At 43.1% G+C, this 27,385-nt stretch overlaps 1 protein-coding gene and 1 non-coding gene across 3 annotated transcripts in view; both read right to left on the reverse strand.

Annotated features, from left to right (window-relative positions):
• Nucleotides 1-26,907, reverse strand: part of epn4 (Clathrin interactor 1) — a 39,699-nt gene extending 12,792 nt beyond the window's left edge. Inside the window, 5 exon segments of one of the 2 annotated variants that reach the window (NM_001173695.1) lie at nucleotides 6-179; nucleotides 5,082-5,190; nucleotides 7,776-7,872; nucleotides 7,988-8,092; nucleotides 26,724-26,839. In NM_001173695.1, coding sequence (NP_001167166.1) covers nucleotides 6-179; nucleotides 5,082-5,190; nucleotides 7,776-7,872; nucleotides 7,988-8,092; nucleotides 26,724-26,764 — 526 coding nt within the window. In that variant the 5' untranslated portion in view covers nucleotides 26,765-26,839. 2 annotated transcript variants of the gene reach the window in all.
• On the reverse strand, nucleotides 1,566-1,639 carry trnaa-ugc (transfer RNA alanine (anticodon UGC)). Its single transcript has one exon. It is a non-coding gene; the product is annotated as a tRNA-Ala (tRNA).
• Nucleotides 26,908-27,385: the final 478 nt, after the last annotated feature.

The raw sequence follows: 27,385 nt of genomic DNA on the forward strand, positions 1-27,385 counted from the left end.
CTTACAGCTGCTCTTGTTGAACCCTCCTCCAGTGCTGTCTGAGGACACGCCGATATACTTGTCCTTGTTTTTCTTGGCCTTCTTCCTCTCCTCCCGGAGCCGGTCGTCATCCTGAACAAACTCCACCATCTCCTTCACCTTCTGACGCACGTTGATGCCCTGGTCCTTCCCATTCTCATCTGGCGATGGGAGGGGGAACACAACACGATTGGACACTTTAATACACTGGCATTCACCAAATTAAAAAAGTGTGGAAATCATTTCACTTTTGGCTTCCCACATTACGCCATGGTCGGGGATCATTTGAATTGAAAACTGACAATAGAATCAACATCATCCATAAACCTGACCTCTCATTCGCCATAGTGACAGGGATAAGCAGTTAAAGGGGAAGTCAACACTGAAGCAAATCAAGTGAAGTTTGTTTTGGTTGAGAGAAAGAGAATGAGAACGAGAAAGAGCGTGAGAGAATGAGAGAGCGAGAGAGAGCAAGAGAGAAAAAGAACAGAACAGTGCATTGCAGCTCCAGGCCAAAGCAGCTTTGGATGAGGGTCTGGTAGAGCTTGGGACCAGGCCTTTATGGACCTTCTTCAGGAGGAGGAACACAGGCACCATTGTTTTACTGCCACAACAGGCCTGTCTTGGAGACAGTATTTATCTCAGTGGGGACTTTATGTAACAGAGCCTAGTGAGTGCTCATGCCATGCACCAAATGCTAATTCTTGAGAGTGAAGCATGAAAAAAGACTAACATAGCCCTACAGTAAATCTGTTAGCCCCTTACTCAAATATTTAAGGATTACTCCCTTTTTTACATTTTCTCCTAAAATGACATACCCAAATCTAACTGCCTGTAGCTCAGGACCTGAAGCAAGGATATGCATATTCTTGGTGCCATTTGAAAGGAAACACTTGATAGTTTATGGAAATGTAAAGGAATGTAGTAGAATATAACACAATAGATCTGGTAAAAGTTAATACAAAGAAAAAAACCAACCGTTCTTTTGTATTTTTGTTGTACCATCACCTTTGAAATGCAAGAGAATGTCCATAATGTATTATTCCAGCCCAGGTACAATTTAGAGTTTGGCCACTAGATGGCATCAGTGTATGTGCAAAGTTATAGACTGATTCAATGAACCATTGTATTTCTGTTCAAAATGTTGTATCAAGACAGCCCAAATGTGCCTAATTTGTTTATTAATAACTTTTCATGTTCAAAATTGTGCACTCTCCTCAAACAATAGCATGGTATTCTTTCACTGTAATAGCTACTGTAAATTGGACAGTGCAGTTAGATTAACAAGAATTTAAGCTTTCTGCCAATATCAGATATGTCTATGTCCTGGGAAATTTTCTTGTTACTTATAACCTCCTAATGCTAATCGCATTAGCCTACGTTAGCTCAACCGTCCCGTGGAAGGGACACCGATCCCGAAGTTAAATGCCATTATCCTAAATTAATTTGCATGTAACATTTTAAATGGTATTGGATTACATATAATATAAAACCCAATGCTTGAAACACAGAGGCAGAGTTGTGAATTCCTCGAATCCAGAGTGACTTGTCTGCAGTGGGAATCGAACCCACAACCCTGGCGTTGCAAGCACCATGCTCTACCAACTGAGCCACACGGGACCACTGATATACAAACTGTACTTCTAAAGAGGGAGAATCCACATTTCTGTCTACCTATCCTAAAGGGACAGTTCAATCAATCAAATTTATTTTTAAAGCCCTTTTTACATTAGCCGATGTCACAAAGTGCTGTACAGAAACCCTGCCTAAAACCCCAAACAGCAAGCAACGCAGAAGCACGGTGGCTAGGAAAAACTCCCTAGAAAGGCCGAAACCTAGAGAGAAACCTAGAGGAACCAGGCAATGAGGGGTGGCCAGTCCTCTTCTGGCTGTGCCAGGTGGAGATAACAGAACATGGCCAAGATGTTCAAATGTTCATAAATGACCAGCAGGGTCAGATAATAATAATCACAGTGGTTGTCGAGGGTGCAACAGGTCAGCACCTCAGGAGTAAATGTCAGTTGGCTTTTCATAGCCGATCATTCCGAGTTAGAGACAGCAGGTGCAGTAGAGCGAGAGAGTCCAAAACAGCAGGTCCGGGACAAGGTAGCACGTCCGGTGAACAGGCCAGGGTTCCATAGCAACTACTTGGAGTAGTTGTTCCCCTTGCTCTACATGGGTAACGCTGCTTCGAGGGTGGCTGTTGTCGATGTGTTCCTGGTTCGAGCCCAGGTAGGAGCGAGGAGAGGGACGGAAGCGATAATGTTACACTGGCAATACTAAAGTGCCTATAAGAACATCCAATAGTCAAAGGTATATGAAATACAAATCGTATAGAGAGAAATAGTCCTATAATTCCTATAATAACTACAACCTAAAACTTCTTACCTGGGAATATTGAAGACTCATGTTAAAAGGAACCACCAGCTTTCATATGTTCTCATGTTCTGAGCAAGGAACTTAAACGTTAGCTTTTTTACATGGCACATATTGCACTTTTACTTTCTTCTCCAACACTTTGTTTTTGCATTATTTAAACCAAACTGAACATGTTTCATTATTTATTTGAGGCTAAATTGATTTTATTGATGTATTATATTAAGTTAAAATAAGTGTTCATTCAGTATTGTTGTAATTGACATTACAACCAAAAAAAGGTTTATATAAAAAATTGTACATAAAAAAAAAATCTGCCAATTAAACGGTATCGGCCTTTTTTGGTCCTCCAATAATCGGTATCGGCGTCGAAAAATCATAATCGGTCGACCTCTACTGTCAGCCATCAACAATCAACCCAATCTTCGCCCGTTAATACGCCGACAGGCCAGGGGGAAAAAAACTTTGTTGACGTGTGGTTGGATTGGGCCATTTTCCACGGTAACAGTGCAGTAATTGGTCAAAATTACGAACCCGCTTTTGATTGGACCCTTTTATGCTCTAAAAGTGCGGGAATTGGTCGAAATTGAGAGCTCTCGCATAATATGCGCTGATTGGTTGATTTTGCATTGAATTATGCGATCCTGGAGGGACTGACTAAGGTCTAGGAGCACGAGGACAAATGCAGAGCCTTGGTCTGACGCCATTAAAATGTAAATTTACCACCTTTACGAGTGCAGTCTCAGTGCTATGATGGGGTCTAAAACCAGACTGAAGCGTTTCGTATACATTGTTTGTCTTCAGGAAGGCAGTGAGTTGCTGCGCAACAGCTTCTTCAAATTTTGTGATTCGATATAGGCCGATAGTTTTTAAAATATTTTCTGGGTCAAGGTTAGGCTTTTTCAAGAGATGCTTTATTACTGCCACTTTTAGTGAGTTTGGTAGAGATCCGGTGGATAGGGAGCTGTTTATTATGTTCAACATAGGAGGGCCAAGCACAGGAAGCAGCTCTTTCAGTAGTTTAGTTGGAATAGGATTCAGTATGCAGCTTGAAGGTTTAGAGGCCAAGACTATTTTCATCAATGTGTCAAGAGATATAGTATTACGAAAACTTGAGTGTCTCCCTTGATCCTAGGTCCTGGCAGTGTTGTGCAGACTCAGGACAACGGAGCTTTGGAGAAATACGCAGATTTAAAGAGTCTGTAATTTGCTTTCTAATGATCTTTACGTCAAAGAAGTTCATGAATGTATCACTGCTGAAGTGAAAGCCATCCTCTCTTGGGGAATGCTGTTTTTTAGTTAGCTTTACGACAATATCAAAAATAAATTTTGAATTGTTCTTATTATCCTCAATTAAGTTGGAAAAATAGGATGATGGAGCAGCAGTGAGGGCTCTTCCATACTGCACGGTACTGTCTTTCCAAGCTAGTCCGAAGACTTCCAGTTTGGTGTAGCGCCATTTCCGTTCCAGTTTTCTGGAAGCTTGCTTCATAGCTCTGGTATTTTCTGTATACCAGGGAGCTAGTTTCTTATGACAAATGTTTTTTGTTTTTAGGCGTGCAACTGCATCGAGGGTATTTACACAAGGTTCAATTTAGTTCCTCAGTTAGGTGGTTAACTGATTTTTGTAGTCTGACGTCCTTAGGTAGGTGGAGGGAGTCTGAAAGGGCATCTAGGAATCTTTGGGTTGTCCGAGAATTTATAGCACGGTTACCTGTCCATTTAATGTACGTAAACTTTATCTGACCTTTATCAGAGATTAGTGTGTCTCTATAGACAGGCTTGTCTGGCCTGTAGATCAGCCTAGACCCTTAACTGACATTACTAGGTGACTGGTCTGACCAAATGATGCACTTTGTCACTCCCTGGAATTCTGTACATAACAAGAAGATTCTCTGAGGGTCAGTGACTTGGAGTTGTAAAGCAAACTGGGGTATGTAGATCAGCTCTGAGGGTCAGTGACTTGGAGTTGTAAAGCAAACTGCGGTATGTAGATCAGCTCTGACATTCACAACATGTAGAACGTTCAACTGCAACACTAACTGGAACCAAAACGGTTGAAGCAACATGCGCCTCCAAAACAGCACTTCCCTGAGCATATTAAAAGTGATGGTGATGCGATCTCATTCCTCAGCTTTTTCAAAACTACCAAAAATAAGAGAGGAACCAAGTCATCCATGTTTGGAACATACATTTTCAGAGTTTCTCACATTCCTGTGATGCCATTTGGCTCCAAAGCATGTGTTGTTGTACCACTGAAAACAGATGCAGGCTCAGCCTAGCCACACAAAACATGTACAAAAACCATCTAAGGTTTTCACCTCTGTCATAGCAAATCACAAATGCATACAGTTGGTATCCAAGGAGGCACTCAAGTTGATCATTTACATACTCTTCATTTGTGCACATTACATATGTACATATATACCAGGCTGAAAACCAGAACATGACTTGCATCTGACTGACTCCTCAGTACTCCAGCTGTGGCCATGGAAACTTCCTCACTAATGAATACTCCTGGGTGTTCCATCTGAAACCAAGAGCCTCATCTCTGAGGACATCCTGATTGGTGTAAAAGAGAGGCGTGGGGATGGTTATGGAATGAATCAATACCTAGGGCTTAGGGTTCACACTGCTCTTGGTCTTTCAGTGCTGCTGTGTAGCGCCAGCCCCAAATGATTGCTTACCAACAAAATGGTAGTTTTCTAAGGAGCGAAGGTCGTAGATGTGTTCCCTCGCGCTGGTGACAACTCGCTCCGATCCGTTCCTGATGAGGTATGCCAATAGTAGTAAGGCCTGGAGGAGAGGAGCATCTGTTAGAGGCAACATGGCACTAGGCTTCCTCACCACAGGCAACATGGCACTAGGCTTCCTACAGTGAGGGGAAAAAAGTATTTGATCCCCTGCTGATTTTGTACGTTTGCCCACTGACAAAGAAATTATCAGTCTATAATTTTAATGGTAGGTTTATTTGAACAGTGAGAGACAGAATAACAAAAAAATCCAGAAAAACGCATGTCAAAAATGTTATAAATTGATTTGCATTTTAATGAAGGAAATAAGTATTTGACTCCTCTCAATCAGAAAGATTTCTGGCTCCCAAAGGGAGTGCTCCTAATCTCAGCTTGTTACCTGTATAAAAGACACCTGCCCACAGAAGCAATCAATCAATCAGATTCCAAACTCTCCACCATGGCCAAGACCAAAGAGCTCTCCAAGGATGTCAGGGACAAGATTGTAGACCTACACAAGGCTGGAATGGGCTACAAGACCATCGCCAAGCAGCTTGGTGAGAAGGTGACAACAGTTGGTGCGATTATTCGCAAATGGAAGAAACACAAAAGAACTGTCAATCTCCCTCTGCCTGGGGCTCCATGCAAGATCTCACCTTGTGGAGTTGCAATGATCATGAGAACGGTGAGGAATCAGCCCAGAACTACACGGGAGGATCTTGTCAATGATCTCAAGGCAGCTGGGACCATAGTCACCAAGAAAACAATTGGTAACACACTACGCCGTGAAGGACTGAAATCCTGCAGCGCCCGCAAGGTCCCCCTGCTCAAGAAAGCACATATACATGCCCGTCTGAAGTTTGCCAATGAACATCTGAATGATTCAGAGGACAACTGGGTGAAAGTGTTGTGGTCAGATGAGACCAAAATGGAGCTCTTTGGCATCAACTCAACTCGCCGTGTTTGGAGGAGAAGGAATGCTGCCTATGACCCCAAGAACACCGTCCCCACCGTCAAACATGGAGGTGGAAACATTATGCTTTGGGGGTGTTTTTCTGCTAAGGGGACAGGACAACTTCACCGCATCAAAGGGACGATGGACGAGGCCATGTACCGTCAAATCTTGGGTGAGAACCTCCTTCCCTCAGCCAGGGCATTGAAAATGGGTCGTGGATGGGTATTCCAGCATGACAATGACCCAAAACACACGGCCAAGGCAACAAAGGAGTGGCTCAAGAAGAAGCACATTAAGGTCCTGGAGTGGCCTAGCCAGTCTCCAGACCTTAATCCCATAGAAAATCTGTGGAGGGAGCTGAAGATTCGAGTTGCCAAACGTCAGCCTCGAAACCTTAATGACTTGGAGAAGATCTGCAAAGAGGAGTGGGACAAAATCCCTCCTGAGATGTGTGCAACGTCTGACCTCTGATTGCCAACAAGGGTTTTGCCACCAAATACTAAGTCATGTTTTGCAGAGGGGTCAAATACTTATTTCCCTCATTAAAAAGCAAATCAATTTATAACATTTTTGACATGTGTTTTTCTGGATTTTTTTGTTGTTATTCTGTCTCTCACTGTAAACCTACCATTAAAATTATAGACTGATCATTTCTTTGTCAGTGGGCAAACGTACAAAATCAGCAGGGGATCAAATACTTTTTTCCCCCACAGGCAACATGGCACTAGGCTTCCTCACCACAGGCAACATGGCACTAGGCTTCCACTCCACAGGCAACATGGCACTAGGCTTCCACTCCACAGGCAACATGGCACTAGGCTTCCTCACCACAGGCAACATGGCACTAGGCTTCCACTCCACAGGCAACATGGCACTAGGCTTCCTCACCACAGGCAACATGGCACTAGGCTTCCACTCCACAGGCAACATGGCACTAGGCTTCCTCACCACAGGCAACATGGCACTAGGCTTCCACTCCACAGGCAACATGGCACTAGGCTTCCACTCCACAGGCAACATGGCACTAGGCTTCCACTCCACAGGCAACATGGCACTAGGCTTCCACTCCACAGGCAACATGGCACTAGGCTTCCTCACCACAGGCAACATGGCACTAGGCTTCCTCACCACAGGCAACATGGCACTAGGCTTCCTCACCACAGGCAACATGGCACTAGGCTTCCACTCCACAGGCAACATGGCACTAGGCTTCCTCACCACAGGCAACATGGCACTAGGCTTCCTCACCACAGGCAACATGGCACTAGGCTTCCACTCCACAGGCAACATGGCACTAGGCTTCCACTCCACAGGCAACATGGCACTAGGCTTCCACTCCACAGGCAACATGGCACTAGGCTTCCACTCCACAGGCAACATGGCACTAGGCTTCCTCACCACAGGCAACATGGCACTAGGCTTCCTCACCACAGGCAACATGGCACTAGGCTTCCTCACCACAGGCAACATGGCACTAGGCTTCCTCACCACAGGCAACATGGCACTAGGCTTCCACTCCACAGGCAACATGGCACTAGGCTTCCACTCCACAGGCAACATGGCACTAGGCTTCCACTCCACAGGCAACATGGCACTAGGCTTCCACTCCACAGGCAACATGGCACTAGGCTTCCACTCCACAGGCAACATGTTCGTATAAATGAAACATAAGCAGTGGAACAGAGACTCGGCACCTTGTAAACTCTTCTCCAGTTCTTCTTATTGTCCTTTAGCATTCTGGTCCACAGCATGTTCATGACCTCAGGGAACTGCTCGTACATGAAGGTGGATCTGAGAGGAAAATCAGAAATATGGATGGGATTAGGGAGTACTGGTAAAGCCACAACTGCTAGGCTAGTTATGCAAATGTGATAGGACTGAGCGTTGTGCTGTGGTTGTCCCTTACTTGGCGATCTCTCCCATGAGCTGTCCAGAGGGACCCCAGGGGTCATCGTTGGTGACCTCTCGCACCTTGGACTCGATCTCAGAGTAGTTCATCACCACGTTAGTGCTGCAAGAAACAGGAAACACACGACACCTTAGACTTACGTCAAGAATCATATTAATAAAACACACTGAATGACACTGGTGGGTAACCAATGTGAACTATGACCTCTATCACAGATGGATATTCTGCATGAGGCATGGCTTCCTGGTATTATACAGTGTGTTTTGAGTATTAGAGTGGTGGTGTTAGGATAGGTAGTGGTAAGGCTGGTCTTAACAGACCTCTGATTTAGCCTAGATGTCCAGCAAGGGCCTAGGCTAACTCCTCTGATCAGATTGAGCCTGTTCTGGGAGCAGGTTGCGAGGGCTCCTAAAGCTCAGTGTGGAGTCCACAGCCTAGAGTCTACACAACAATCAGCCATTTCACTCCTATCACCATCAGCAGACCTGCCAGGAAACAGAGCAGACCTGCCAGGAAACAGAGCAGACCTGCCAGGAAACAGAGCAGACCTGCCAGGAAACAGAGCAGACCTGCCAGGAAACAGAACAGACCTGCCAGTCACAGAGCAGACCTGCCAGTCACAGAGCAGAGTGCCAGGAAACAGCTGGGCTCTACTCATCACCATCAGCAGACCTGCCAGGAACCAGAGCAGACCTGCCAGGAACCAGAGCAGACCTGCCAGGAAACAGAGCAGACCTGCCAGGAAACAGAGCAGACCTGCCAGTCACAGAGCAGAGTGCCAGGAAACAGCTGGGCTCTACTCATCACCATCAGCAGACCTGCCAGTTATAGAGCAGAGTGCCAGTCACAGAGCAGACCTGCCAGGAAACAGCTGGGCTCTACTCATCACCATCAGCAGACCTGCCAGTCACAGAGCAAAGTGCCAGGAAACAGCTGGGCTCTACTCAACTTTCTCCTCTCAACTGTCAGAAGGAGCCGCAAAGCGGGCGGCAACTACAGGATATCAAGACAGTCATTAAATTGACTGATGAGTAAAAAGATGAAGATCTATCCTGATTCGACAAGCAGCTTGAACGGATTATGACAACACAAGAGACTCAGCGGTGAAAGATTAACCAGCTGACAACAGAACTCTAATTCAAAAGAACGAGAAGAATGCATTTGAGAAAACAGAGGGAAAGAAAGACAAAGAAACATTAGAGCCGGGGCTAATGCAGCTGATCAGTGATAAACGTGAGGCAATGTTTTCAGGGACTCGGAGAGAACACCTATGGACCAGCCGTTCTAACCTCCCCTGTCACAGTTCAGCTGAGCCAGATAGGAAGGTGGGGGGGGGGGGGGGCACCTGACAGATGTAACTAATGGAAGGTTAGAGTAATGGGAGACAGAACTGCTATGCTCTGAAATAAATTAGGTCAACATGGTAACATCAGCCAACATGTAGGCTGAAACAACATGGCAGATCAACTGCACAACAGTGAAAGGAATGAAAAGGCACAAAAAAAACCTCATGGTATGCATAAGCTAATAGCTCTGGTTTCCAGTCACATGTATTGAGATTCCCCACATGTAAAAAGCAGGATTAACAAGTCACATAATAAGTTGCATGGACTCTGTGTGCAATAAGAGTTAGTGGTTAACATGATTTCTAAATGACTAACTCATCTCCGTACCCCCACACATACAATTATCTGTGAGATCCCTCAGTCAAGTAGTGAATTTCAAGCACATATTCACTCTTCATATTTTCAAGCATGGTGGTGGCTGTATCATGTTATTGATATGCTTGTCATCGGCAAGGACTAGGGAGTTTTTCTGGATAAAAATAAATGGAATAGAGCTAAGCAGTAATCCTAGAGGAAAACCTGGTTCAGGTCTGCTTTCCAACAGACACTAGGAGACAAATGTACCTTTCAGCAGGACAGTAACCTAAAACACTATGCCAAATCTTCACTGGACTTGCTTACCATGACGACATTGAATGTTCCCGAGTGGCCTAGTTACAGTTTTGACTTAAAATCGGCTTGAAAATCTGTCAACACTTGAAAACGGCTGTCCAGCATTGATCAAACAACCAACTTGACAGCGCTTGAAGACTTTAAAAAAGAATAATATGCAAATATTATACAATCCAGTTGTGCAAAGCTCTTAGAGACTTACCCAGAAAACTCACAGCTCTTAGAGACTTACCCAGAAAACTCACAGCTCTTAGAGACTTACCCAGAAAGACTTACAGCTGTAATCACTGCCAAAGGTGATTCTAACATGTATTGCCTCAGAGGGTTGAATACATACAGTGACATCAGAAAGTATTTATACCCCTTATTCCACATTTTGTTATGTTACAGACTGAATTCAACATTCTTCCTCCAAACATGATGGTCATTATGGCCAAACAGTTCTATTTTTGTTTCTTCTGACCAGAGGACATTTCTCCAAAAAGTACAATCTTTGTCCCCATGTGCAGTTGCAAAACGTAGTCTGGCTTTTTTATGGCGGTTTTGGAGCATTGGCTTCTTCCTTGTTGAGCAGCCTTTCAGGTTATGTCGATATAGTACTCGTTTTACTGTGGATATAGATACTTCTGTACCCGTTTCCTCCAGCATCTTCACAAGGTCCTTTGCTGTTGTTCTGGGATTGATTTGCACTTTTCGCACCAAAGTACGTTCATCTCTAGGAGACAGAACGAGTCTCCTTCCTGAGTGGAATGACGGCTGCGTGGTCCCATGGTGTTTATACTTGTGTACTATTGTTTGTACAGATGAACGTGGTACCTTCATGTGTTTGGAAATTGCTCCCAAGGATGAACCAGACTTGTGGAGGTCTACAATTTTTTTTCTGAGGTCTTGGCTGATTTATTTTCATTTCCCCATGATGTCAAGCAAAGAGGCACTGAGTTTGAAGGTAGGCCTTGAAATACATCCACAGGTACACCTCCAATTGACTCAAATTATGTCAATTAGTCTATCAGAAGCTTCTTAAGCCATTACATCATTTTCTGGAATTTTCCAAGCTGTTTAAAAGGCACAGTCAACTTAGTGTATGTAAACTTCTGACCCAGTGGAATTGTGATACAGTGAATGATAAGTGAAATAATCTGTCTGTAAATAAATGTTGGGAAAATTACTTGTGTCATGCACAAAGTAGATGTCCTAACCGACTTGGTTAAACTAAAGTTTGTTAACAAGAAATTTGTGGAGTGGTTGAAAAATGAGTTTTAATGACTCCAACCTAAGTGTATGTAAACTTCTGACTTCAACTGTAAGTCTCTAAGAGCATTCCACACTTGTGCACAAGCGTTTTGCCCCATTATTCTTTTAAAAATTATTCAAGCTCTGTCAAGTTGGTTGTTGATCTTTGCTATACAACCATTTTCAGGTCTTCCCATAGATTTCAAGTATATTTAAGTCAAACCTGTAACTCGGCCACTCAGGAACATATACGGTCTTCTTGGAAACCAACTACAGTGTAGATTTGCCATTGTGTTTTAGGTTATTGTCCTGCTGAAATGTGAATTAATCTCCCAGTGTCTGGTGGAAAGCAGACAACCAGGTTTTCCTCTAGGAACCAGCCCGCACTACGTACCTCCTTGACCGTCCAAATAAAATATAGATACAAGCTGCGACAGAAAGAAACATCAATCTCAGTTAAAGCATCCGAGCGAGCGAAACAGCGCCCCCTATCCGTCTCAGTATGTATAGACCATGTATCTGATGCTGTCTGGACAGCGCCCCCTATCTGTCTCAGTATGTGTAGACCATGTATCTGATGCTGTCTGGACAGCGAAACAGCGCCCCCTATCAGTCTCAGTATGTATAGACCATGTATCTGATGCTGTCTGGACAGCGAAACAGCGCCCCCTATCTGTCTCAGTATGTGTAGACCATGTATCTGATGCTGTCTGGACAGCGAAACAGCGCCCCCTATCCATCTCAGTATCTATAGACCATGTATCTGATGCTGTCTGGACAGCGAAACAGCGCCCCCTATCCGTCTCAGTATGTATAGACCATGTATCTGACGCTGTCTGGACAGCGAAACAGCGCCCCCTATCCGTCTATAGACCATGTATAGATCTGATCGAGTTGTGACTGTCAAATGAAAAGCATCTAAAATGTGTGTCTAGTATTATTATTATTATTATTATTATTATTATTATTATTAGGGTTCCCGTGTGGCGCAGCGGTCTAAGATACTGCATCTCAGTGCAAGAGGCGTCACTACAGTCCCTGATACGGGATCAAGGCTGTATCACATCCGGCCGTGATTGGGAGTCCCATAGGGCGGCGCACAATTGGTCAAGCGTCGTCCGGGTTTGGCCGGGGTAGCCCATCATTGTAAATAAGAATTTGTTCTTAACTGACTTGCTTAGTTAAATAAAAGTTTACATTTAAAAAAAATAAAGTCTAATTATTTAAAATTTGCATGAAGAAGAAGGGGAGTGTGGCGAAGATATGGTGCGTCCATTTGGCAATGTCTGATTGTCTTAACTCACGGTGTATACCACTCATTGATTCTTCGCCTCACACAAGTCAACAAAAAATGTCAAACATTTAACAGTCAGTTTTTTAAAGTTTTTTTTTAAAACAACCATTAGGAATGATAGTTCCTCAGTATTTGAAAAATCGTTCCAACACTCCCGGCCTCGATAATCAACAAGCCTCGGTGTGAAAGAGCAAAATATCATGATCTGATGATTTCATATATAGAGTGGAAACGTCATTAAAAAAACATTACGTCCCGAACTCACTGGTGCAGGAACCAGGAACAGGCTAGTTGATACGTTACAAGTTCCCTAGCAACAGCTTCAGGACAGACCAAGTGACGACTGAATACAACGTTACAAGTTCCCTAGCAACAGCTTCAGGACAGACCAAGTGACGACTGAATACAACATTACAAGTTCCCTAGCAACAGCTTCAGGACAGACCAAGTGACGACTGAATACAACGTTACAAGTTCCCTAGCAACAGCTTCAGGACAGACCAAGTGACGACTGAATAACACGTTACAAGTTCCCTAGCAACAGCTTCAGGACAGACCAAGTGATGACTGAATACAAATGTTGCACTTCAATAGCTCAAGTCAAGACAGATAGAAAGGGGAGGCAGGCGGAGTAGAGAAATGAATGTGATTGAAAGAACCGTAAATTGTCATGAAGATATTTTCTACAGTTTTTATTTGTCAGCTTTAGGCCTATGTATTTTACTTACTTGACAATGGAAGTTAGGTCCACTGCTGCATCTGAGTTCTGTGCTCAAATTTCTTTAGCTGCCAATGGATGGCAGTGTATCAATGTTTCCATTGAATTTTTGAATTTTAACTTTTAGATTTTTATAATTTTACTTCAGATGATGATTAACCATGTGACAATGATTTTAAGAAACAAAAGCGCTATTATTGAAATTAAACTGTTCCACGAAAATGCGCATATAAAAATAATCATAACTGGCACGCAGATCGGTAGGAATGGTAGGATAAAATGTAAGCTTCACCAAACTTGAAACTCACAAGAATTCCTATGGTCTTTAAGGTACTATTACAGCAACTAAAAATAAAAAATGGTGAATGTGCTAGCACGTGCACACAGGAGGTGCCGTGAAAAAAAACATGCCCGCTATGGAAATCAAAGGCCTGTCCAACTGATTCGTTCTGGCGCCGGGTCTCTTAACGATTACAAGCATACCCATTACATGATGCAGCCACCACTACGCTAGAAAATATGGAGAGTGGTACTCAGTAATGTATTGGATTTGTCCCAAACATATCACTTTGTATTCAAGACAAGAAGTGAATGGCTTTGCTACATATTTTGCAGTACTACTTTAGTGTCTTGTTGCAAACAGGATGGATGTTTTGGAATATTTTTATTCTGTACAGGCTTCCTTTTCACTCTGTCAATTAGATTAGTATTGTGGAGAAACTACAACGTTGTTGATCCATCCGCAGTTCTTTCACAGCCATTAAACTCCAACTGGAATTATGTTTTTAGAAATGTATTACAAATGACAAGCTGAAATATCTTGAGCCAATAAGTATTCAACCCCTTTGTTATGGCAAGCCTAAATAAGTTCAGGAGTATAAAATGTGCTTTGTGCAGTGACCAAAAAATATAAATTGAATCAGTTTTAAATTCAGGCTGTAACACAACATTTTGAAGAAGTCAAGGGGTGTGAATATTTTCTGAAGGCACTGTATCTAATCAAGACATATCCAGTGCATTTGGAAAGTAATCAGGCACCTTCACCTTTTGTTAGGTTACAGCCTTATCCTAAAATTGATGCATTATTTTATTTGTCAATCTACACACAATAACCCATAACAACAAAGCGAGAAAAAAAAACAGGTTATTAGAAAATTTAGCAAATGTATTACAAATACAAAACAGAAATAACTGAATTTAACAAAAAGTATTCAGACCCTTTGCTATGAGACTCAAAATTGAGCTCAGGTGCATCCTGTTTCCAATGATCATACTTGAGATATTTCTACAACTTGATAGGAGTCCACCTGTGATAAACTCAATTGATTGGACATGATTTGGAAAGGCACACACCTGTCTATATAAGGTCCCACAGTTGATAGTGCATGTCAGAGCAAAAACCAAGCCATGAAGTCGTAGGAATTGTCCATAGAGCTCCGAGACAGAATCGTGTCGAGGCATGTTTTTCAGCAGCAGGGACTGGGAGACTAGTCAGGATCGAGGGAAAGATGAACAGAGCAAAGTACTGAGAGATCCTTGATGAAAACCTGCTCTAGAGCACTCTGGACATCAGACTGAGGAGAAGGTACACATTCCAACAGGACAACAACCCTAAGTACACAGCCAATATAACGCACGAGTGGTTTCGGGACAAGTCTCTGAATGTCCTTGAGTGGCCCAGCCAGAGCCCAGACTTGAACATCTCTGGAGAGACCTGAAAATAGTTGTGCATTGACGCTCCTCATCCAACCTGACAGAGCTTGAGAGGATCTGCAGAGAAGAATGGGAGAAACTCCCCAAATACAGGTGTGACAAGCTTGTAGCATCATACCCAAGAAGACAAGAGGCTTCCCTATGTAGCTACAGTGCATTCGCTAACTATTCAGACCCCTCCACTGTGTTCTTGGGGACCTTCAATGCTGCAGACATTTTTTGGTACCCTTCCCCAGACCCTTCCCCAGATTGTGCCCTCAACACAATCCTGTCTCGGAGCTCTATGGACAATTCCTTCGACCTCATGGCTTGGTTTTTGCTCTGACATGCACTGTCAACTGTGGGACCTTATATAGACACTTTGACAAGAGTATCTTGTTTAGACCGTTGGGATTATTATTTTTTTTTAAATCACCAGGAATTCAGTAAAAAAAAAATTACATTTAGGAAATCTTTTCAAGTATTCCCGCAAAAAAATAAAATAACAAAATAGATGATCGTGTCAATATAATCAAGTTATGAAATTATTGTATTTGAAAAGACCCTCTTTTTGTGGTCAATTTGCAGTGTACAAAGTATAATTCCGTTCCGACCCCCCTCTGACAAAAATCGCCCCGAGGCTGAATCTAGTTGCCTACCCCTGCTCTAGAGACTATCCCTTCCCCTGCAGCTGCCAGCACTTTTACCAATCATCCCTAATGTCATTTGGACAGAAAACTCAGACACTTCCTCCACTCTCACTAAATCCCACAGACCCACCCGCACAGGGAGGGAGCAGGTTGACAGGAGAGCCAGGCAGCTCTGGAAGCCATTACCACAGTGGGCCATGGATGATGTAGCGTTAAGTGTGAGAGGAACAGAAAAGGTGGTTAGGTCTGAAAGCTTGAACACCTGTTCTCACTGGGAAGGAAATGCAGCTCCTTCTACTACTTAAGTCTATAATGTATCAGATTAGTTCACTTTCACTCCGCCGCCAATTTCTTCCACATGTTGTTGATGACAAAAAAATATGATACAATTCTATGGCTCTAGAGTGCTAACAAGAGGGAGGGAGATTGACTGAATTCCTGACCCTAATATTGGGCTAGCCAGGAAATCAAACACACAAACCTACATGGAAAAGCATATTTACAACCCCCCCCCCCCCATTGAACCTATTCACACTCAGTCTATTTGCATATATTTGTTTGCACACCATAGCCTAACGGCTGGAGTAGTTCGTTTTCAGCCAGAATGCAGTGCACCAGATCTAAAGGATCCTAAAAAATCTAATAAAAAACAGGTCAGAGATAGTCTAGAGTAGTGGAGTTGACCCTGTGTGACCACTGGTCTGATTAGTCCACAGATGGCTGCTGGCTTTAGCCTGGGCATCACCACAGACAGGTGGTCAGATCCTTAGGAGGTCAAGGGTCAAGTGCTCAGTGACAGAGGGCCAGATGGAAGGACAATGGAACAGAGCTGGGGAAATAAAACGGCACCAGAGACTGATGAATGAGCCAATGATATCAAGTCTGAGGAAAACAGCCAACTGATTACACATAGCCTACACAGAGATCAACAAATGGCAACAACTCAAAACAGGTTTGTTCCAAACAGGATACTTCGTTAGATCTATGAAGCATGCGTGTTTCATGGTGGATAGATTAACATAAAACAGAGAAAGAAACTATACATTCAGTGCAGATCTGGGATAACTCTAGTTTTAACTACGCTTTGTGGAAAGTAACTATTTCCGGGGGAATAGTTACTTTGGAGAGGAATACAACTATTTAAATACAGATCCAAAAAAATGACAACTTTAAAAAATATATTTGAATACAGATCTCAGGAAGTGACTACTTTTCTGAAACTATTAGATTGGCTGCCTTCAACTAGGCCTAATGGAGGGCTGTATCTGGAACTGCATGTTGAAGACAGAAATAGAATGAATAGAACACACAATCTCCTATAGTATTCCAATCTGACGGTCACATTTGATCTACACAATACATTTCTATCTGAACATGTAAACGTCCATTCTCCTGAATGTCTATTGGCCCAGGTATACATAATCAAAATCAATTTACCCATTTTATGTTGTATAAATAAGTTGCGATGATCCACTACTGTATGACTCTTTCAACATTCCAATGAAAAAGTTGAAAGCTGCAAATACATTTTTAGAAGACCTGAAAATACTGCAGAGTAATTCAAAGCTGTTTGCAAACAGCAAGTTGGATGCTTAGCAAAAACAACTTTGATCCCCTTTGTCCATCTGAGGGTAAGTGCTCTCATTTAAAAACACACAATCTTTAAATGGTGTAGTATAATAAAACTGTAGTTACTTTAGGATCAACATTTTATTAGCATGTTGTCACATAATATTTAGTTAATTGTATTTGAATTGCATAGCAATAAGCTGAGTTTTTTTTAAAACTACTCTACACAAGAGGTATAGTGACCGTTCCTTATACCACTTATGTAATAGCTCCATTATTATGCAATTATAAAGCAATTTGCAAAGTTCTATGTAACAAAGGGTAACACTACACATTAAGGTTACATTTGTAAAGGGTTTATAAAGAGGCTATAATTACATTAAATGTTATTTCATCATTTGTAAATGCCTTATAAAGCATTAATAAACAGTTATATCCCATTGGTCTACAAAGTGCAATAACTGGTCAGTGTTTGTCAAACAGTGAGCCAGAATTTACCTCCAGTTATTAACAATTTATAAATGCACTTAAATGCTTTTAAGATGAACCCTTATGTATCATCATGCATCCATATTTTCAATAGTTGCACTGTTGAACAAATAGTTATCTTCACACTTTTGTGTGTGATGCATCGTTGCTCTGTCACAGGAACACAAGACCGTTGGTTTTCGTGTCTTGACACGTTTGAAACCCTGATGCCCTTGCCAAATTTACATCTAGGTCATTAATCAATCAATCATCATTACCCCCTTAAAAAGTGACAGACCTATAACCATTTATAATTGAGTTATCAACATTTAACTGCTAAACAATGTTTTTACTTTAAAAACAAAAGTGAAATACAAGATACTTTATTGCCACGCCAACCAAGGTCGGTGGCATGTGTATACGGTACAGCATGGGGCAGCTCCTACATGACTAATATACACATATACCCCAACCTCACAAACATTCAAAACTGAACCAGCAGCTGTTGTTTAACCCTGTACTTTTTCAGTTGTCTCAGAAAGCACACAGTCTCTGCTTGATGAATGTGGTTGGATTTGATGTCTCATTTCAGTGAGTCGCTGATGTAAGTACCGAGGAATTTGAACGAGTCTGTCAGGGTTATTGATTGGTCAGTGATTATGAGCCACTTCACGGCGATACTGTGTTTCATTAGCTACCACACTTGTGGTTAACACACTAGTTAGTTAGCTAGCTAGCTAGTAAGTTCGTCTTAAAATTGGAACCACTTATGTTAGTTTGCTGACAAAGGATGGTGGCTAGCTTACCAGCAACCCATCTAGAGAGAGACTGTACCAGAGTTCAAAGGTTAGATAACTAGCTAGCTAGCATTCTAATCCCAAAAAGCTAAACAAATTGCAAGAAAACTGTCATGTTGATGTTAGCTAGCTAGCTAGCAGCTAATGTTTGCTAGCTAGCTAAGCTAACCAGCAAACGTGATCTAGTTAGCTATATCATGCCAAAGATTATCTTGTGTTAAATTGTAGAGCAAAATGTCTATATTCAAAAATAAATGTTAGATTTGACCTAATACTAGCTTGCTAACGTTTCTTAGCTAGTGAGGTAGGACAGATGTGCTAGCTGAGCAGAGAACTAAATCATACAGCAGAATTTCTGTATTCAAAAGTGAAACAAATTGCATAGAGAATCTCTCTCCTCTGTCAACATTTTTATCTTGTGAACGTTTCTTTCGCGCAATCTTTGTCTGGCCTTTGCACACTTCTCATAGCCAGGTCCATCATGATTCTTCACAACGCACCATCACATGTCATTGTCTACTCTTCATTCTGTTCCAGGTAGTATTTATTTCAAGCGGGTTTAACAGATGGGCAGATCTTACAATGTCGGGAATTTTTCAGAAACCATTTAACCACACCAATAATATAGCTTGAGATGAAGCCTTCATTCCTGGAATAAAAAGTGTACCAATGCATCATCATGGGTTTCAAATTTGGGGCAAGATGCATCATGGGAGTTGACTATAGGTCTGAAAACCAATAATTTCTGTTCCTGGGACAGAGCAACGATGCACCACACCCAGAAGTGAGAAAATAACTATAGTTTAACTGTGCAACCATTGACAATGCGGTTGCATGATGATACAAAAGGGTTCAATATTACACCGTTTGTTATAACCAATTTAGTAATGTTTTACAATGCATTTACAAATGCTTAAATAACCGTAATAATGTAATTACAAAACCCTTCACAAATGGAACCCTATTGTAAAGCGTTACCGAAGTGGTAGTAGTGTCACTCTTGTCTCACTCATTATGAAAATATATGCGTCTACTCTAGTGTTGAGGTGATTCCATGGTCTTTTCTCAATTAGATTTCTTCACCTCCTGCCGTACTCCCTCGCCTCCTTTTATAAAGGTCAAAGATAATTGAGGAGAGATGAGGAAGAGAGTGAATGTGGATTAAAATGACTATTAATCAAACTTTATTAGTCAAACGACGTTTACAGGGGTGGACGGACCCCACACATTTAAAAAAAAAAATATGTTTTTGTAAAGTGACCATAACTAATTAGGGCCCACCCCATTTGGTCGATTGTTTGTTTTTTTGTTGAGTAGTTGCAAAAACACACACACACACACACACACACACACACACACACATGTTTTATGGCACGTCTTGATTGACGCCTGTCTCAGTGGACTAATCCAAAACAACTACAATGTTTGTTTGGTTCCCGTAATTTCTGTTAATGCATTCAATATATTATTAGTCTTTTACAGTTCTCATTGTAGGAGTGGACACGTTGTTTGTGGAGCGCACAACCTAGGCTACACTTGTGAGAAACAAGTTTTGGTTTATTTCATTCCATTTACAAGTAGTCAATTTATTAATTGTGTTTTGTTTGGAGCGCTCCTGTCAATGTTGAGTAAGGATGCGCACCTGATTACACATAGAAGTAGGCCTAGGCTACATGGTCTGCGAGCAAATGTAGGCTTATAAATGTGCCCATTTGGGGATCTCATAGTATTTCTGATTGTCTTAACTAATGAGCTGTGGAGCTTCTCAAAGTAATTGTCTCTTCACCTCAAACAGGAAGTAAACAAAAGTATTTTTTTTTATATCTATTGAGAATGACAATAGTTCCTCAATGTATCCTATTTAAAAAAATATTTCCAGCTCTCTCCCTTTCCATAACCACTGAGTGAAAGGGGGGGAAATGGTCATGCTCTGATACAGTGAAAACGTCATAAATAGGCCTACCTGATAACTTCCTATCCCTTGCGCCAATACCCTGCAGCTGTGTCTGTCCGGAGCTCACTGGCTCAGGAAACTCAGGGTGCATAATATTTTATTAAACGTTGCAAGTTTGGACCCCCCAACCAGTCAGTATCAGGTGGACCCCCATTTGCCTCATGCAGTGCTACACATCTCATTTGCATAGTTGATCAGGCTGCTGCTTGTGGAATGTTCTCCCACTCCTCATGGGCTGTGGGTGAAGTTCCTGGATATTGGCGGGAACTGGAACATGCTGATGTACACGTCGACCCAGAGCATCCCAAACGTGCTCAATGGGTGACATGTCTGGTGAGTATGCAGAACTGGGACATTTTCAGCTTAAAGTAATTGTGTACAGATCCTTGCGACATGGGGACATGTATTATCAAGCCAAAACATGGGGTGATGGCGGTGGATGAATGGCATGACAATGGGCCTCAGGATCTCGTCACGGTATCTCTGTGCATTCAAATTACCATCGATAAAACGCAAATTGTGTTCGTTGTCCGTAGCTTATGCCTGCCCATACCATAACCCCACCATGGGACACTCTGTTCACAACGTTGACATCAGCAAACCACTCACCCACACGACGCCATACACGCTGTCTGCCATCTGCCTGGTATAGTTGAAACTGGGATTCATCCGTGAAGAGCACACGCCTCCAGTGTGCCAGTGGCCATCGAAGGTGAGCATTTGCCCAGTGAAGTTGGTTACAACGCCAAACTGCAGTCAGTCAAGACCCTGGTGAGGACGATAAGCACGCAGATGAGCTTCCCAAAGACGGTTTCTGACAGTGGCAAGGAGTTATTGTCCCCAGCACAAGGTGCACCTGTGTAATGATCTTGATATGCCACACCTGTCAGGTTGATGGATTATCTTGGCAAAGGAGAACTGCTCACTAACAGGAATGTAAACAAATTTGTCTACAAAATTTGAGCAAAATAAGCTTTTTGTGCGAATAGAACATTTCTGTGTTCTTTTATTTCAGCTCATGAAACCAACACTGTCCATGTTGCATTTATATTTTTGTTCAGTGTATTTTTTGCCCAGGTGTGCAGCAGTATGACTGACAGAGACAGCAAGATGAGATCTCCACAGCAAAGCTGTTCCAAAATTTGATGGAAAATCTCAGTCCACTGAATAATGAATGACAGCGGTGTATAAAAACAGATGGTCTGAACGGCAAGTGAACCAGCGATGTGCTTACATTTCAAGCAGACTAGGAAACACACGCACACAGAACGGCCCACTATGTTAAAAAATATTCCGCTGGGGATGAGACAAAAGAAGATGAGCTGTGGGTCTGAATGAAAGGTACAGGCAGACAGAGCCCAGGCTTCCCTTCCCTTCCAACTCTCTCAAACAGAGACAGAGACCAGGCTTCTCTTCCAACTGTCTGCATCCTGGGCCTCTTTGTTGTGCAGGCCCGCCGCAGCAGCGTTTCTCCTGCACTACTGAGGATGAGCCTGCTTACCTACACATGCAGCCTGCTGAAAAGCCACAGCACATGAAACAGTCTTTCACTCTCCCTCCTACTACACTAGAAGAAAAACACCACCTCCTGCTTCTGATGAACAGTGGTTCTAGGCGTCAGTTTTCAGATGGAGATAGTGGTGATGAAGGGGGCACACGGGACAACAGCAGCGAGGGAGGAGAGGCGGGGGGCTCACTGATGCATATTAGAAGTAGGAGGCCCTGGTCTGACGAGGACGTTTGCAGGGAGAAGAGGCCCTGGTCTGACGAGGACGTTTGCAGGGAGAAGAGGCCCTGGTCTGACGAGGACGTTTGCAGGGAGAAGAGGCCCTGGTCTGACGAGGACGTTTGCAGGGAGAAGAGGCCCTGGTCTGACGAGGACGTTTGCAGGGAGAAGAGGCCCTGGAGGACACAGCTGGCAGCCGGGCTGATGTAGGAGCTACTCCTGACGCTACTCACACAGAAGACATGTTACATTTAAGTCATTTAGCAGACACTTATCCAGAGCGACTTACAGTATTGAGTGCATATATTTTCATACTGGTCCCCCGTGGGAATTAAACTCACAACCCTGGTATTGCCAGCACCATGCTCTACCAACTAAGACACACAGGACCAGAAAAGAGAAGAAATCTATACCAGTGGTGCTGATTACTCTGCAGTGTGCTGGGAGGATATTGAATAACGTACTGCTGGAAGTCATGCTTACTAGGAAGAGCATTTACTGAGAACATGGATTTGCAGGTTGGCTGAATGACTAGCCGAAGTTCTGCTCATTACTGTAATCTAAAGGCATAATTAGCATTTCCCAGACGTGTGACTCAGACATTCAAGCCGTAATAAGCCGTGGTTCATTGTAAAGCTGTAAGCCTAGACAGTGAGGCCAGCTAAGGGCAAGCTAAAGAACTTATGCTACCATACCCTCTAATAAAAGGAAGTAAACTTGGACGGATGATTTCCTTTCTAACAAGGAACCAAATTAACAAGGTGAGGAAGTTGTTTTATATTTGTCTTCACAAGAGTTTGAGAAGAGGGTCCAGTCTTCAGATCTATCTGAGCGAGAGTTGTCAAAACGTCCCTCTTCTTCAATGTCTTCAGGACCAGGTTTCCTCTGCTCCATTCAACAGATCATATCTTTCCACATAATAGTGCAATGTTTGACATTTTCATTCACCACAGTGTGATGCCGTCTGAGCTCTTCAAAACAATGCCATTGATTCAGCCATGTTATCGATCTCACTGCATTGGCTGATGGGACTTGCAGTCCATTAACTGGCAGAGAACATCCAAAGACTCAAACACTTACACAGGACATGAAGCCTGCCTTAGTCACTACAATGTAATGATATCATACTGAGAAAAAGCTTCCACTGAACTCATGCCTATACCACTATACACTTGGAGTGGGCCTTGAACCAAAGTAATCATTCAAAGAAATTCATGATTTGGCTCTCATTTCTTAACTTCTCTCCTGACATGTGAACAGACCTAATAGGCTACAAGTAGAAGACAAAACTCAAAACAAGCAATAGGAATACTACCAAAGCCCCTCCCATCCAGCAATAGAAATACGACCAAAGCCCCTCCCATCCAGCAATAGGAGTACCACCAAAGCCCCTCCCATCCAGCAATAGGAGTACTACCAAAGCCCCTCCCATCCAGCAATAGGAATACCACCAAAGCCCCTCCCCTCCAGCAATAGGAATACCACCAAAGCCCCTCCCCTCCAGCAATAGAAATACCACCAAAGCCCCTCCCATCCAGCAATAGGAATACTACCAAAGCCCCTCCCATCCAGCAATAGGAATACTACCAAAGCCCCTCCCATCCAGCAATAGGAATACTACCAAAGCCCCTCCCATCCAGCAACAGGAGTACCACCAAAGCCCCTCCCATCCAGCAACAGGAGTACTACCAAAGCCCCTCCCATCCAGCAATAGGAATACTACCAAAGCCCCTCCCATCCAGCAATAGGAATACTACCAAAGCCCCTCCCATCCAGCAATAGGAATACTACCAAAGCCCCTCCCATCCAGCAATAGGAATACTACCAAAGCCCCTCCCATCCAGCAATAGGAATACTACCAAAGCCCCTCCCATCCAGCAATAGGAATACTACCAAAGCCCCTCCCATCCAGCAATAGGAATACTACCAAAGCCCCTCCCATCCAGCAATAGGAATACTACCAAAGCCCCTCCCATCCAGCAATAGGAATACTACCAAAGCCCCTCCCATCCAGCAATAGGAGTACTACCAAAGCCCCTCCCATCCAGCAATAGGAATACTACCAAAGCCCCTCCCATCCAGCAATAGGAATACTACCAAAGCCCCTCCCATCCAGCAATAGGAATACTACCAAAGCCCCTCCCATCCAGCAATAGGAATACTACCAAAGCCCCTCCCATCCAGCAATAGGAATACTACCAAAGCCCCTCCCATCCAGCAATAGGAATACTACCAAAGCCCCTCCCATCCAGCAATAGGCTTACTACATGACCAATCCCAAAGCCCCTCCCCTCCAGCAATAGGAATACTACCAAAGCCCCTCCCATTCAGCAATAGGAGTACTACCAAAGCCCCTCCCATCCAGCAATAGGCTTACTACATGACCAATCCCAAAGCCCCTCCCCTCCAGCAATAGGAATACTACCAAAGCCCCTCCCATTCAGCAATAGGAGTACTACCAAAGCCCCTCCCATCCAGCAATAGGAATACTACCAAAGCCCCTCCCATCCAGCAATAGGAATACTACCAAAGCCCCTCCCATCCAGCAATAGGAATACTACCAAAGCCCCTCCCATCCAGCAATAGGAATACTACCAAAGCCCCTCCCATCCAGCAATAGGAATACTACCAAAGCCCCTCCCATCCAGCAATAGGAATACTACCAAAGCCCCTCCCATCCAGCAATAGGAATACTACCAAAGCCCCTCCCATCCAGCAAGGCTCCTTAACAGCTTCTACCCCCAAGCCATAAAACTGCTAAACAATTAATCAAATGGCCACCGGACTATTTACATTGACACCCCCTCCCCTCCATTTGTTTTGTACACTGCTGCAACTCGCTGTTTATCATCTATGCATAGTCACTTCACCCCTACCGACATGTACAAATTACCTCAACTAACCTGTACCCCCGCACACTGACTCGGTACCGGTACCCCTTGTATATAGCATCGTTATTGTTAATTGTGTTACTTTAGTTTATTTGGTAAATATTTTCTTAACTCTTCTTAAACTGCACTGTTGGTTAAGGGCTTGTAAGTAAGCATTTCACAGTAAGGTCTACACTTGTTGTATTCGGGGCATGTGACAAAGTTTGATTTGACTAGATTACCAATCTCAAAGCCCCTCCCAGCCAGCTATGATCTCAAGTCCCAGACAGCTAGTATTGATCAGCCACAGAACAATCCATGATGACCATGGGTTCTCCTCCTCACTTATGGGAGGGACAATATACACAAACATACATCTAGCCTAAATGCATATTCTGCTAGACATGTGAAAAAACACCAGTCCTCACCAAAAATACCATTCAACTGGCTAACCCACTGAAGCAATGTCCCTCCCTGTGCTGCAATCACACCACAAACAACTGATGGCAGTGACACAATCCACAAGGTGTGGCGGTACATAGTCTGTTCTCTAAAAGCTCAGGGTCTGCAGTGAGCTCTCTGAGACCAGGGTGGCAGGAGAAGGCCTTCTCGCCAGCTGTATCAATAACAGGCCCTATTCAGCTGAAATCACGCATGCCTAACAGGTGGCACCGGCTCAGGCAGCATCCGTTACTGCAACCTCTGTCCATGAAACAGGCACTTGGCTGGAACCTTTTTCTGCAATTGCTTGCAAATCGGGGAAAACTATTAGACTAAGGAATTATGTGTCACACACAGTATTTCACTCATTATCATAACGGTCTTTAAATAAATGGTTGCAATAAGCAATTTGCACTTTTCCAATACTGATGCATGAATAACTAAATGTTGCCAGGGTATGGAAACGTCAAAACCCTCTAGCTACCCATTTAAATAATGTATGTTATGCACATGATGTAGTGAACAATTCCATACACAACACATACAGATCCTTTGCAATGCACTAACTTAGCTAGCTAAGAGATGTTGTGTCATGCTGTATTCCTCGTGGGTCAGGTCCACTTTCAGTCACTGTTATTCCAGGTGTTTGATGATATGCCTGGTATGACCAATATCCGGAAGACAGCTGTATGGCGCTGCTGCAACGTCTTCCGTCTAACGGTAACCAGGAACGCTACAGCCTAGTGCACTGACAAATGCTAGTTGATGTCTTAGATAGCTAATTAACGTTACATTGTGGTCGTGTAAAAACGTTTCAACCAGAAAACAATACAATGGTCATTTAGTTCAACTTCTATAGTGAGTAATGTAATGAACATAATGAAACGAAAAAGTGCAAATGACAGGTTTGATGAAGGTCTTAACAGTCATTGTGGCTAGCTTAGTTGTGTTAGCTAACGTTAGCTAGCTAGTGAGCTAACAATAATACATTAATTTAGCCCGTTTTGTAGCTAGCTAACGTTAGCTGTGAGTTAACGAGGGCGTCCCATTGTTATTGAACGATAACGATAACATTATTGGGTAAAACATAAATCTAGCCAACTAGCTAGTTTATAGTTAAGGTTAATACATTCCTCCAAAATATTGCTAACATGGAATAAATGGGTGTTACTTTGCATATTGGAGTCTGTATGTTTATAAGGGACAGTAGGATATCAAAAAGATCAGAGGAATGTAGCCAGACTGAGCTATCAGCTGAGGAAACTGCGTGACGTCACCAGACCAGTGTTTCCCGTGTTTCCCTAGCCAGCTAACGGGCCCTGCAACAACATGACAAGCAGACGAAAACAGCACGAATACTCACGCTTTATCCACCATTTCCCTGACTTTCCACATATTTAGCATGTAGACGCTCTATCAGTGGCTCGCCGCCTCAATAATGCGTCGTCCAGTCCGTTTCCAACCACAGATGGACTTGTGTCACCGACAACAGAATCCCGAGTCCTTCCGCTAGCCAGCTCTGTGGGCAGGTTACTACGGCAGACGTCCTCTACACGTCATTAGCTCACCCGGACAGGTTGTGCTTGGATTTTTTAAATTTTGGCCTAAAAGGTAAAGAAAAGCAGCATTTCACCGGCTTCATTATTCCTGTACTCAGAACCAATCTGCATATGAACATAGGAGAGGTATCTTTATGTTCCTACTTCCTAGACCTCTGCCAGCCCAATCATTCTTTAGTTAAATACACAAGTATGAGATTTGTTGTAACTTTGAATTGAAACGTTACAACTTTTCGCTGTTTGGCCGCATAGCTGGCTCTGCTTCTTTTTGTATGCAGATGTTAATTGTTATATTTTACAGTTTTGTGTAGATTTTGTCCCTTGTGGTAATGCAACAAAGTAAAATCTACCTGGAAACGTGCAAGGTACAGCAGTGTGCAGCGTTTTCATTTATTATTTACCATTAGTTTCAAGTAAACTTTTTTTCTGTTAAGCCACACCCCACAAACTGTTCAGGCAAACAATT

The sequence above is a fragment of the Salmo salar genome, chromosome 04, assembly GCF_965601325.2.
Source record: "Salmo salar chromosome 04, fSalSal1, whole genome shotgun sequence".
Classification (NCBI taxonomy): Eukaryota; Metazoa; Chordata; class Actinopteri; order Salmoniformes; family Salmonidae; genus Salmo; species Salmo salar.